This window comes from Parus major, chromosome 18 (assembly GCF_001522545.3).
Source record: "Parus major isolate Abel chromosome 18, Parus_major1.1, whole genome shotgun sequence".
Taxonomy (NCBI): Eukaryota; Metazoa; Chordata; class Aves; order Passeriformes; family Paridae; genus Parus; species Parus major.
This window is the reverse complement of record NC_031786.1, coordinates 7,451,517-7,465,020: the sequence shown is the minus strand read 5'-3', so window position 1 is coordinate 7,465,020 and position 13,504 is coordinate 7,451,517. Positions and strand designations below refer to the sequence as shown.

The window sequence follows — 13,504 nt, the reverse complement described above, 5'->3', positions numbered from 1 at the left end:
CCAAGTCCCAGCAAGGTCAGCTGAAACCAAAGCAGACCCCTCTTGCAAGAACCAGCAGGAGGGCAGAGCTCAGCTCCAGCCACTTCAGGATATCAGGACCTGTCCTGCACCTCCCCTGGGTTTGCAGCAAATTCCTCCAGCACCTCATACCCAACCCTGCAAGCATCAACAGCAAGAGGACTCCAAAGGCTTTTGATTCTTTACAGCAGCTACAGCAGTTGCAGGCAATATTCCAGCCACATCTAATCGTGTTTTAACACTTAATAACCTATTTTCCCCCATTAATCCCCCGCAGCAGCAAGCTCCACCAGCAGATGTACATCCCACCAAATCCAGCCTGGGGCACAGCCACGGGCTGAGGGAACATGGCCAAATCCCTCCCAGCACCATGATTAGAGAATTTGGTACTTTTTCAGCATCAGCCTCCTGCCCCCTGACTCCAGCAGTAAAACAACCACAAGAAAGATGCTTGGGGGAAAAAAAGGATCACCAAACACATTAAATTCTAAATAAGAGGAAAGAAGAGGGAGCAGAAAACTCAATCTCTTGAGTCTAGAGACCTTCCCAAAGCATCTCCCACATTCAAAATTTATAGACTTCTCTGTTTCCCTTTTCTATCTACATCTTTCTTTGCAGAACAAATTCTTTCAGTGGCCATTTCAAAACAAAGGAACCTTTGTCTGTGTTTACTTGACAGCAGCAGATTAGGATAAAATAAGTTGCATTTCAGAAGGGTTTTTTTATTTATTGTTAAGATGCAAAGCCTCTACTGCAGCGAATCACCAAGCAGAGAATCCATCTGAGGAATAATTTCTGGCACACACCGAGAAACTTGGCTTTTGGAGAGAACCTCTGAGAAAGGTATTCACATACAAAAATCAAATTTTAAATGGGATTAACTTCTGGACTGTGACATTATCCATTTCTCCTTTTCATGCTCCTGCCTCACATCTATGTTTATTTTGGTTATGATCGGCTGCTCTCACAGTTCAGGAGGCAGGAAAGCTCTGGGCAGGGCTGGGGCATTTTCATGTCTCCCTTTGAATTCCAATAGCTGAGGCTCAAGGCTGGGCTGGGCAGGCCACTCAGGGAGAGACAGGAACAGCCCCAGCCTAAACTGGACCAGGGACCATGAACTTTAGCATTCATCCACAACCCAAATGATTTTTTGGATGCAAATGATTTTAAAGCCAATGATTTTTTAAGATCCCCCAGCTCTCTGCAGCCACCCCAGGACAGGTACTGAAGGGCATGGGCAGATTTCCCTGCACAGCTGAGTCTGGCAGGGCATGAAACAGCCACTAAAGCTGGGATCAGCCCCAGGAAGGACTGCAGGAACTGACACTCACTCATCACAAGCCCACCCCATTTATGCTCTAGCCCCACCCCAGAGCACACAGAGGAGGATATCAGCAGCCTCTCTGCAACATCCATCAAATATTGAATAATGCTCCAAAGGGCACTTCAGGAGTCCAGGTGGAGCAGGGACCAGGCTCCTTCCCCACCAGGAGCCCATTCCCAGGAAACACTCAGGCCTGGGCATGGCAAACCTGAGGCCATGCACCCAGGAACTCTTCCAAAGCCACTGGCCGTGAACCTGTCCAGGTTTGTGCAGATTCCCACTCCTCATCACACCAAGAGCTCATCAGCCCAGCACAATTAGCCTGCTCCTCTGAGCTCGCCTCCAGCCCAGCACTGTGTGCTTAACAGCAGCCGTAACCGCCAGGAATATTTCCTGGGTTTCCCTGGGATCCAGAACACATGTTAATTAAATGCCAGTTTGTTATTCAAACAGACCTTTGGAGACTTCACAGCACTAATAAGCAGCACATCTATTCCTGCTCCCACCCTCCCCACTTCGATGTTCACTCCACGCTCCTCCAGGAGCTCTGCCTCCCCTTGGCCAGGAGAGAGCTCTGGAGTTCCCTCCTCAGCCTCCTGCTCTGAGCAGAGGGGCTCAGACCTGCCCACAGCCCCACATCAGCTGGGTGTGCTCTCAGAGCCTGCAGGGATGGAGATTCTCCACCTCCCCAGAGGCTGTGACTCCCCATTTCCCAGTGCACCAGGGAGGCTGCCCAGGCTCCATCACCCTTCCTGCCTTTTCCATGGCTGGGATAGTTGGTTCTCCCAGCCATCAGTTGCTACCCTCAACAGCCACAGCCTTTCACAGGTGACAGGGGGAGGTCTGTGGTGACATTGGCCAGCTCCTGACCAGCACATTCCCTGAGGCCTTGGTCCCACTCTGCTTTGGGGTTACTCACTCCTGGCAACAGCTACATCACCCTGGGGTACAGCCAGCCCCTACAAACCTGTGTGACAGGAGCTGGAACCCAAAAAGCCTGGACTGGGTGTTAAAGGGTGAGAAAAAGCCTCTCAGGTTATGCCTGCCAAGCTTTGGGGACACAGAACACAACCTTCCTCCAGCATCTCCCTCCAGAGACAGGAGAGAGGATGCTTTGTGTTTGAAACCAGTGTGTGAGGCCATGAATGAAGCTCATCTTCCCCAATAAGAAGCACAGCAACTGCCAAATGTGCAGCAATTCATCTGGAAGCAATAGTTTGTTTGGCAAAGCCACTGAATATAGGAGAAAAAATTGGATTTGCATTGAATTTTTGAGCTTTCTAACAAAGCAGGACTTGCCTTACCCAGTTAGAAAGCTAAGAGACCAAAACCTTGAAAAATTAGAGGACATAGGTCACAATTTATTTCTTTTCTTCTTTAAATGAGACCAGTCAGGCATTACCAGAAGCAACATTCAACCTGCACCACCTCAGAGCAAAGCAGCATCTCTCCCAGCCAGCAAGGCCAGTGCTCACAGCCCTCAGCAGAGCCAAAGAGCATCAGGAAAGAGGGTGAACCCATTTACACACCTTGATTTAACCAGCTGAACCCCCAAGTGTGCAGGATTTGAGGTGTGAGGGCCTGAAAAAGGAGATTTGTTTTGACCCAGCTCCAGTGCTGATGCTGCTCCCAGTAAACCAGAGACAGACCAGGATGCATTCAGTGGGTTCGAAGGTCTGGGTTAAATTAATGACAAGGATAAGGATGGGAAAAACCACTCCAAGGCATCCAGAAAGGGGGTAAAGAGCTGAGTAATGGGGTTTCTGCCATTATTTTACCCCAAATTTAGAGCCCTCTGGGGTGACCCCAGGTGCTTCTGCAGGTTTCTGGAAACCTTCGCTGCTCTTTGCAGCACAACCTGTGCCACACCTCAGCTGGCTGCACAGTTAATCTGTGTCTCTGCCTTTCTTTCAGCTCTCTACAAACTTCAAGGACACTGGGGATCCTCTGGAACAGAGGGCAGCTGGAACACTGACACCTTGATTTTAAACTCAGCAATCTTTTCAGAACCCATCTCCTCAAAAGCCAGGTCTGGAGAAGGTTTGGAGAAGAGGGTGGTCTGGGGGCTTCTGCCCACTCTCCTTGTGCTGTTTCTTATCCCAAGAAGGAAGAAATCCCCTAAAACCAGATTTCACTCACCAGCCATCCCGGAATGTGTGCTTGGCCTGGGGACAGGAGCACAGAACACACCTTCCCCATGGGGACACGTACCCTGACAAGTGCAGAAACACTGAAAAGCATTGACCCTGCCACCACTCCAGGCTGAGGTCACCAGGAACACACCAGTCCTTGGAAAAGGGGTTTAATGGAGCTGGTGATGGGAACAGAAGGGGAGGATCAGCCACCATGTCCTCCATCCACAGGGAGAACAGAAATCCAGCAGCCACAGACTGCAAATCCATCTCTTGGAAAGTTAACTGAGGGATTTAACACCACCCAGCTTCTGGAAACCACCACTTGATCCCTCTCCTCCTGTAGGGAAGCAGCAGTGCCTCAAGGAAAAGACTTAATGCTCCAAAATCACATTCTAGGTGAGGCTGTTGAGCTTAGATCATTCCATATTTTTGACACGGAGGAGGAGAAGACCACAGTGGCCTGACCAAGTCCATCTCACCCTGCTCAGGGGAGTTCAAGCTGGGCAGTTCCCTCTGTGTGTTTCAGTTGACTGGAATCTCAGAGGAAAGGTCAGGGGAAGCTCCATCCATGGCAGCAGTGTCCTCCCAGAGCAAGGGCAGGATGTGACTGTCCCACCACAGACCTGTCTCCTGAGCTGACTTCATGTCTCGCCAAAAAAATGCAACGTAACACACACTTGCTAAAAATCAGAATATTCCTCTTCTACATGTCAGTATCTGCACAAAACCACAAAGGCCCTTTATTTTCTCTTCCTAAGGAGCAATTTCCACTCCCTGCAGACCACAAGTGCTCAAGCCCACCGAGACCTCCAAACTCCTGAGCCAGATGCTCCAGACATGAGCCCAGGGGCAGCCCACAGCTCACACTGCTGCCAGCTGAGGGTCTGATCCCGCTGCTCCCCCGTTTTCTGCTGCAAGCCAGGGTCAGCACCCACAGTCCAGCATTCACCCCAGTGCCTCACACCTCTGGGCACGAGGACAGCCAGCTTTGAGCCACATAGCAAGAGAGGCCAACAGGGCCCTGAGCCATCCTGGTAATCCTAAAAAGGGGCCAGGAAGGACCTGTGGGAATGGAAGATCCAAGCACCATCCTCCTGCATCCCTGGCACTCATCAGCTCAGCCCTGGAGCACCTCATGGGACAGGCCGGACACGGGGCCGCGCTCACCTTCGGTGCGGATGGTGAAGGGGGAGTCCCCCAGGCGCTTGGCTGAGAACTGCCCTCCCAGGGACGTCATCAGGAAGCACAGGGTGAAAAATCCAATGCCCAGCACGAAAATCCTGCAGGAGAGAAAGCAGAGCTGGAGCAAGGTGTGATGAGGAGGCACCTCCTCCCTCCCAGGCCAGCCCCAGCACCCTCTGCCCCTGGGGTAATCCCTTCACACGGCAGCAGAAGAAGCTTTGGGTTTCTGGGACAATCCCAGCTCCATCCCTGGGGCTCACCCCACCCAGCCCTGGCAGGGAGCATCTGTGCAGCCCCAGCCCCACCTCACCCCGGCCATGGCCAGACCCTCATGAGCTCCACAAAGAGCCCAGGGTGCTTCTGCCTAAACCCTGGCACTGAGCAGGGGGGCTTTGCCTGAGAATCCCCCCAAAAATCCCTGCAGCCTGCTCCGATGGGCAGGCCTTGAGGAATCCTCCTCTCAAGGGGCAGGGGTGGATTTACATCTTCAGTGGGGAAGCTGAGCCAGACCACAGCTGGCCATACAATGCTCCACTGGGTCCAGCCCAACAACCCAGACCACAGGAACCACTACAATAAACAATACCTGTGTTCCTCTGGGAGAGAGGAGTAAAGAGAGACCTTTACCTTCCCTTCCTCCCAAAGGATCTAAAAAAAAAACCCTTTCAGTTTTTTAAATAAAGCCTTTTGTTCCCCTGTAACTAGGCCACCGGCATTGTCATTGTGTCCCCTGTGCACTACGGGGCACAGAGGGACCTGCAGGGCAGCACTCATGTGCCCTGGGGCCATCCCATCACCAGTGTTCACCAGGACTGGCAGGGAAGGGGCTCCCAGGGGACACACGTGGCAGGATGTCACCTGCAGGTCACCTCCAGGGAGGACCAGGAGCTCCCAGCACTGCTCCTGCTCAGGCCAGATTCGGGCCAGTCACTCTTCTGGGGGTGGAAGGGCTGAAGGCAAGAGCTCTGTGCCAGCCTGGCTGTTGTGCACCAGGGAGTGTAAAGCAGAGTGCTCTGTGCCAAGGGAAGGATGTTTGGCCTCCTTCCACTGCTCAGAGACGCTGCCATCATCCCCGAGACTCCTTGGAGGTGCCGCAGCCTCCAGCGGACACACGGGAAAAGCCCTGGCAGAGCCACTGCCAGGTGTCAGTGTGACAGCCCCCGGAGCAGCAGCAGCATCTCAGCCAACAAACCCAGGGGAAATCTCGAGGAGGAGAAGGAGAAAAGACAACCCCCAGCCAGCCTCGTGAAACAACAGGTTTGTCTTCCAACAGATAAATCCCGTGTGGGGCAGGGAGCTGAGGAAGCCCTCGGGGCTGCCCGCTGCCATCGCTGCCTCTCAGCAACCCTGAGCCAGAGGGAAGCAAAACACGGGGGACAGGAGCCTCCAAGCCTCCTTTACAAGCTCACAGCATCCTCCACAGGGCTCAGGAGCTGCACACAGACACAGCACAGCCACCCAGGCTTTTCCAGGTGCAAAGGAGCCCACAGCCCTCCACCTAAGCGTTCCTATATAGCTAAAAAGGCAGAGGAGCAGGAACCAATCCTTCAGCTCTGGGCTGCAGCACACCAGCACCACAATTATCTGCTGCTGGAAAGGGCTAACAAATAAAGTGACCTGCTTCAAAACCCTCGTTAGTGACTGGAGATGTTGTGGAGAGCTCAAGTACAGGGTCAAGCAGCTCAAGAGGGGCTGGGCTTCCCCAGGGAAATCTGGTGGAGGAGGGCGGCTCCCTACTGTCCCAGTCCGTACCCACATCCCAGCACAGCATGGCCAGGTTTTCCTTGCCTGGAAAGACCCCTGGGCAAGACATGGCACTTACAGGAGATCCCACAAGCTCCCTACCTCCATCCAGGCAGCTCTGACGCTGCTGTCACACAGAGAGCACACACCTGAGCCCCAGATCCAGGGAAGCCTCTCTCAGCAGCAGCCAGCTCAAGAACAAAGGGTTTCCTTTTCCTGCTCTGAGGAGGATCAGCCTTGCTCACAGCAGACAGGGCCCTAACTCGTGCCCATCCCCATGGATCAGCCCTGTGCCATCCCTGGTGGATCAGGGGCACCTGGCCATGGGCTCTGGACAAGCAGCGCAGCACAGCTCCCCATCCCCTTCTCACCTCCCACCTAACCAAGAGGAAAAGCAGCACCCTGGGCTTGTCAGCACGAATGAGCCCTGCCAGCAGCACACTCAGCACCAGCACAAACACTCCGAGCTGGCCTGCCAGAGCTGACCCACCTGGGAAAGGGGATGCTCAAGCACATCACTGAAACTGCCTGACATCTCCGTGCAGGCGTGGACCAACTCGGGTCCCTTTGATTTCCAAATGAGCTGCCCCTGGAGGGGTGGAAAGCAGTTTCCACACCATATATAAACCACTGTGCACTCACTAATCCAGGCTCCCATCCCTAAAGGTTTGGCTAAGGGCACAGCTGGTGAGCCCCACAAGCAATAACCAGTGGAGCAGAGCCACCCCCTCCCCAGCAGATGCTGATGAACCATCAAGCTGTGGAATCTGGACTCAGACACGAGCCAGACCTCAGCCCCCTCCCCAAAGCAGACCTGGGAGAAGGGTTTCCAGAAAGCTGTGGTCCAGCTCCAGCAGAGAGGTGATTGTGGAGGCAGCAGAGCGTCCCTGATGCTGCAAAGCAGCGTGGTGTCCCATAAATAGCTTGGAGAGGGGGTGATCTGGGGACATTAGTGCACTGCCATTATCACAGCCTGAGCCCAGTGCAGTGCTGGGTCTGGGAAAGGCTCTCAGGAACACACTGGAGGGGGTGGCTGCACCCAGCTTGACTTTGGAGGGCTGAATTTACCCTTAGGGAACACTGTGTGCCTCGGCACTTCCCTGGCAGGAGAGGACAACAGCAGGCTGGAGAAGAAACAAACTGAAGGGGGTCAAAGCCCAAACAAGTCCTGCACCCCAGGGCCCTCCCTGGGAGCACATCCTGGTACCAAACCCAGCCATGGCCCTGTCCTGCTATCCCCTCCCCCCAGGAGCATTTTAACAAAGCATCACCTGAATAAATACTCAGACCTGATGCTGCTCTCACACCTCCTATTGACAATATCTTCATCATTATGCGAGACCTTGTTGACGCTTTTTAATCTTCATAATTATAGTCTGGCAAGGAGAGATCGTTAAACACCGAGCAGAAAGAAAAAGGGGAAGGGAAGAAAAAGATACAAAGGTGATCTGTGCTTTACCATCTCCCTAGGAAACTAAACCTTTTTCATTTTGACTGGATTACAGAGAGAGTAGGGGAGATGCAAGATGCTCTTTTCATAAAAAACAACAACAAAAACAAAGGGAATTGAAGCCTTACTGGAATTACTGTCCTTGGGAGATCCAGCCCAGAGCAGGGCTACAGGGAGCAGAGAGGGTGCAGGGCTGGACCCTCAACCTGAGAACCCCAACTCCTTTACTTTTGCTGATGTTCTCCAGGTGAATAAAAATGCCTGGGCCAGATTTAGTTTAGTGAAAACTCCTTATACAGAAAACGAATTTACCACAAAGTAGATAAAACATACCAGATCCCAGCACTAGGTCCTCTTCCCCAAAATCAAGACTAGCTCTCTGAAGACTATGGAGTTCCGAGGACCAAACAGCATCTATCCTGCACGCTGGCTTTGCCTGTCATCCAATGTCACGTTTAATTCATCACTCAGGCACAGTTCTGGTGCCAAGTCCCTCTCCACATCTTCCCCAAAATGAAATGTTCACAGTTCTGGGCTCTGGCTCAGTGCCCAAAAGAGAAGAAAGCAAAATTCCTCAAGTCTTAAATGAAAATTGGAAGTGATGCCCCAGTCATGGAGGATTTTGGCCCATGGAACTGAAAGCTGGGTGTGACCAGAAGAGTCTGAGTGCTGAGTTGGGATGTGATGGAGGGAGAAAGGCCAGCATCACCCAGCAGGATGGGACTGTGACACTGGGAATGTGACACTGGGACTGTGCCCATGGAGCCACATCACCCAGCAGGGACCCACAGGGAGAATCCTCTGCAGGTGCAGGGGGAAACCAAGGGCTACAGAATCAGGTTACATCTTTTATTTAACAAGTGTTCAGCTCCCAAAAGCTGAGCCATCATTCCTACCAGCACAGGTCAGGTTAATAAATGACCCCTCTCCCTCAAACCTGTTTTGCTGGGAGCCCAACAGGGTTGTGCTGCTGTCAAACTGATGCTCAGCCATGGGCACCGTGATCCATGCAGGTGAGTGAACTCTCACACTGACCACAGTTACATCCCACAGAACGCCTGGATCTGGTTTCCAGCTGGCAAACTGAACTACAGAGCCAAGAGCTGGGTGAGCTGGACTGGATTACTTAGTGAATTCTTGCCCGGATCCAGCACCATCACAAACGAGACCTCCTTTGCTGCTGAAATGAAGTCAGAGCCACCCTTGGACACTCTTGTGGTTTCCAGACTGATCTGCTCCCTCTCCCCTTCCCTTTCTGCAGGCACTCTCCCAGCTCAGGGCTCTGCATTGCTTTGCTAAGCGTGTCTGGAGGGTGGTTAATGAAATGTTTTGGTGCACAGGATCAGGTTTCCTGTGTGCTGTTTGCCGATGGCACCGCTCCTCCTGCTCCTCCGATGGCTGCAATCCACATCAGGCAGGGGATTGCACCACAGGATTCCCGGAGCAGTGAGGCTCTGCCCAGCCAGCAGCAGGGAAACAATTTCCAGGACCCCTCCTGATTGCCAGGACCTTCTCCAACTCCTGGAGGTTATTCCTGAGCCCCATCAGCCGAGGATGTGGGGTGCTGACATTAGGGGAGCAGAGCTGATTGGCACCGGGTTACGGCTGGAGCTGGGCAGAGCCAACACTCACCCACGCTGGGATGGGAGCAAGGTGACACAGGACTGTGGCATGGGGGGGTCACACTCAGCATGACAGCAGCATGGAGGAGGTGCAGAGGTCCTGGACACTGTGGGACAGTAAGGAGAGGGTCTTGGGAATTCCTCCGCTTGCACAGGGAGAGCCTGGCTGTTAACAGCAAGGTAACCCCACTGGTTCCAGTGGCACAAATACTGGTCTGTACTGGTTGGAGAGCAGAAGCCAGCTCAGGGCACACAGCCAGGGCAGTGAAAGCCTGGACACCAGAGACCATCACAAACCCCTCATCCAGCCATCACAAACCCCTCATCCACACACATCCTCATCCCTGATGAGACTTTGTCATCACCCTGTGCTGTCCCACCCTGACCCCAGGTCACTGCTGGAGATGGGGTTCCCCTGTCTCAGGGGTGATGCCCAGGGCACAGGGATGTTCCAGCCAGTCACTTCCTCACTGTGGAATTCAAACGCAGTTAAGAAAGCAAACAGCCAGGCAAGGAGGGCTCCCCTGGGTGAGAGTGCCTGCCCTTCTCGCGTCTGTCGCGCTCACTCCCGGCTCCACTCGGAGCAAGCCGGAGCCGTGGGAAGCCTCACAGCTCTGCCACGGCTTTGTGGCATCCCCTTGGCCAAGTTCCCCAGTCCCAGGGCAGTGCCGCGGGATCCAGCAGCAGAAATCGCTGCAGGCAAGCAGAGCCAAGCAGCTCCCGAGGAGAAGAGAAAACCTCTCCACACCTGAGCGCAAGCGAGAGGCGCCAGCCCAGCCCGTCCTCCCTCTCTGCGCCGGGCAATAGCCTGGGCTAAGCAAAAAGGCAGCGAGCAGATCCCTGCGGTGACCCCAGACCCCCAAACACAGCGGGGAGTGTTGGAAACCTCTGGGCTGCGCTCACCCCACCTCGAGCTTCGTTCCCCGGCACATTCCCCTCCATCCATAAGGGGTTTTGGTCCCTCTCCCCATCGAAACACCAAGGAACTGCCACCACCTTGTGTCTCAAGCTCGGGAGCAGCCCAAGCACATCTCCAGGGAAGCAAAGAAGCAGGAGAGCAAGGGCTGGAGAGGGGAAGCGAATGTTTGGAAGCAAAAATGGGGAGTTACAGCAAGGGGAAAAGCAATGGGTGGGTACGGGTGTGCTGGAGCCGGAGGGGTTCGGGTTTGTACACCCACCCCAGCCCCATTGCCAGTTCAGGGTGGGTTTCGAAATCCCCAGCTGCACCAGCAGGCTTAAACCAGAGGAACCGATTCCCCCCCAGTATCAACATCTCCGAGAACGGTACTCAGAACGGTACCAGCGGCGAGCAGCCCTGCGATAACCCCAGAGGCACCGGCGGTGGGGTGAACCTGCCCCAGGGAGAGGCGCACGCTGCCCCGCGGGCAGGACCTGCCCGGATCCCTGCACGGCCGGCTGGGCTGAGTACACCTGCACGCACAGCCCCCAGGGACACCGGGCCACCACAGCCCCCAGGGACACCCGGAGCTCGCACAGGGACACCCGGCCACCACAGCCACCAGGGACACCCGGAGCTCGCACAGGGACACCCGGCCACCACAGCCCTCAGTGACACCGGCCAGCCGCATCCCCCCGCACCGAACGCGCTCCGCCGGCCGCTCCCCACCCGCAGGAACCGGGCGAGGCGGCCAGAAGGAAACACCAACTTTACCTAAAGGGTCTCAAGGTGACGAGGCATCTTCTGACCATTATCTTGCCATCCGCGTTGACAGTGATCATCGTTCAAAGTTGCGGGCAGGGGGCGGCCCAGCACCCCCCCAGAGGCAGCGAGGGCGGCAGCAGCGGGGCTCAGCGGGCGGGGGCTGCGCGGGGGCACCGGGGGGACACGGCCCCCCTGCCCTACCCTTGCCCCTGCCCGCTGCCGGCCGAGCCCATGGCCGGGCCCCGGGCTCCGCTCCGCGCACCCCGCGCTGCGGCTCCGCTCCGCCCCGCACCGCCCCGCGGAGCCTCCGCCGGGCTCCGCCGGGCTCCGCTTGCCATCTAGCGGCAACCCGGCCCCGCAGAGGGGGGGTCGGGGCAGGGCGGCAGGAGAGTGGGGGTGCGGCAGCCCCCCCGAGGTGAGGGGATGGCGTTTTGAGGGGAGGATGGCCGGGTTTGGGCGGAGAGGGCGGCAGCATCTCCGCGCAGGTGACAGCCCGCGGCGGGGGGACCTCGGGAGGCAGGGCTGGCCCTTTGGAGGGAACAGCCAGATCAGAAACGCCACCGAGCACCGTGCCCGGGTGGTGTTCGATTTGGGGGGGTTTAGGAGCAGGGCAAACCTCCCTTGCCGGGAAAGGCGGGTCTGGAGTCTGGCAGCACCAGGCTGCAGCTCTGTGGCCCCATCACTCTGATTTCTCTCTGGGGGGGCACAGTCACAGCCCACGATGTGAGTCCCCAAATTCCCCGGGTATTTCAGGGTACCACCAAAAGGACCAGGGCGGTGTCCTTGGGAAGACAAAGAAAGGGCCATGAGAGCTGAGGCAGGAGAAGCAGTGCTGAGCTCAGCAGAGGTGTTTCCAGCTCTCCTGTGAAAGGTGGCAAGCACAAAAAGCTTCCCAAAAGTTGGGATTTAAAGGAGCCAAGTGTGCACAGAGCCCAGAGATGCCCCATTTCCAACCCCAGCCAGGATGGGTGCACCCCACTGAGGGTGAGGGACGGGATGCAGCACTCTGGGGTGAGCACAGAATGGCTGGAAGGACAATGCTGTCCCCCATGTGCACTCCTGGCCAGGCTACAGGACAGGGCCAGGCTGTGCTCTGGAGGGCTGTGCTGCCAACATGCCACGCTGACCCCGTGGCTGCTGCCCCTCTTTGCACTGGACACCACCAGGGGTACCATAAAGCACAGGTGACACTGGGTGACAGCTGTCCCTTTGCCTTCCCCACACTGGGATGCTCTCCCCCCATGGTCTTCCCCAGCCTTTCTCCATCCCATTTTCCTCCAGAGAGAGAACCCCCCCTGCAGCCCCACCTGCCTGGCCTGGCTTAGTGATTCCTCCTCAAGTGCTGAGCAATTCCAGTGCCCTCCCAGCACCAGCCACTCCCTCCTCTACAAACCAACCTTGATTGTGCACAATCCCAGGGTTTTCCCGTGGGGCTGATGAGGAGGAAATGCTGCTGTGATACTGCATTTCCACAGGCATCCCATGTGCTCACACTGCTTCCTTCTCCCCAGTGGAAACCAGCAGTGGCCTTGGTCACCTCCAGGGAGCCTAAGCTGCAACAGCACCAGCCACAAGAGAGCTCAGGGACAGCAACTGGAAACTTACCCCAAATCAATTTTTTATCATAAAACAACACTTTCTTCCCAAGCAGAAGTGAGAGGCAAAGCCATATTCTCCAGGACTTCTTAAATGCAGAAGGATTTTTGTGTTCATCCACACTTTTCATGGGCAGGTGTCAGGGAAGGAGTCATTGCCACATGGGGTAGGATCCCAGCAGGATGCAGACTGACACACAGACTGAGTATTTGTGTGGCTCAGGAGCAGCACAAACAAACCCTCAGGTCATCTTGGCAAGGACACCCTTCTCTGAAGCCCATCCTGTGGGGACCTTATGGACACAGCCAGGCAGCCCCAGTGCATAGACAGACCCCAAACACCAGCTGGGTGCTCGGTCCCTGCTGTTTTAGGTGCAGCTGGGAACATCTGGCCTCCTCTGGATTCTCCAGGAGGGGAGCAGCAGCCTAATGAAGGTGCCATGGGGATCTTGCTACCCCTGATTTCCTGCCTGCTCACTCCATTCCCATCTCCTACTGCTCTGACAGGAATTCTTAGTCCTCACCTGAGCAGCAAAACCACCTCAAAATCTGGTGCTGCCCTCCAGAGCCCGGCTCCAGCAGGAGGCAGAGCCCTTCATTCCAAGAACTTCTTTCCAAGATCAGCTCAGCTCCATGGGGCTGGAAACCTTCCTAACACACATAAACACTGCATGGAGTGTTAAATAAAATAAAATAAAATAAAATAAAATAAAATAAAATAAAATAAAATAAAATAAAATAAAATAAAATAAAATAAAATAAAATAAAATAA

At 55.1% G+C, this 13,504-nt stretch overlaps 1 protein-coding gene across 2 annotated transcripts in view; it reads right to left on the bottom strand.

Annotated features, from left to right (window-relative positions):
• MGAT5B (alpha-1,6-mannosylglycoprotein 6-beta-N-acetylglucosaminyltransferase B) overlaps positions 1-11,376 on the bottom strand; it is a 64,921-nt gene extending 53,545 nt beyond the window's left edge. For both annotated transcript variants that reach the window (XM_015646043.2, XM_015646044.2), the window contains exons 1-2: positions 11,147-11,376; positions 4,645-4,757 (exon numbers count right to left, since the gene is read on the bottom strand). In XM_015646043.2, coding sequence (XP_015501529.1) covers positions 4,645-4,757; positions 11,147-11,214 — 181 coding nt within the window. In that variant the 5' untranslated portion in view covers positions 11,215-11,376. The remainder of the gene's footprint in view (positions 1-4,644; positions 4,758-11,146) is intronic.
• Positions 11,377-13,504: the final 2,128 nt, after the last annotated feature.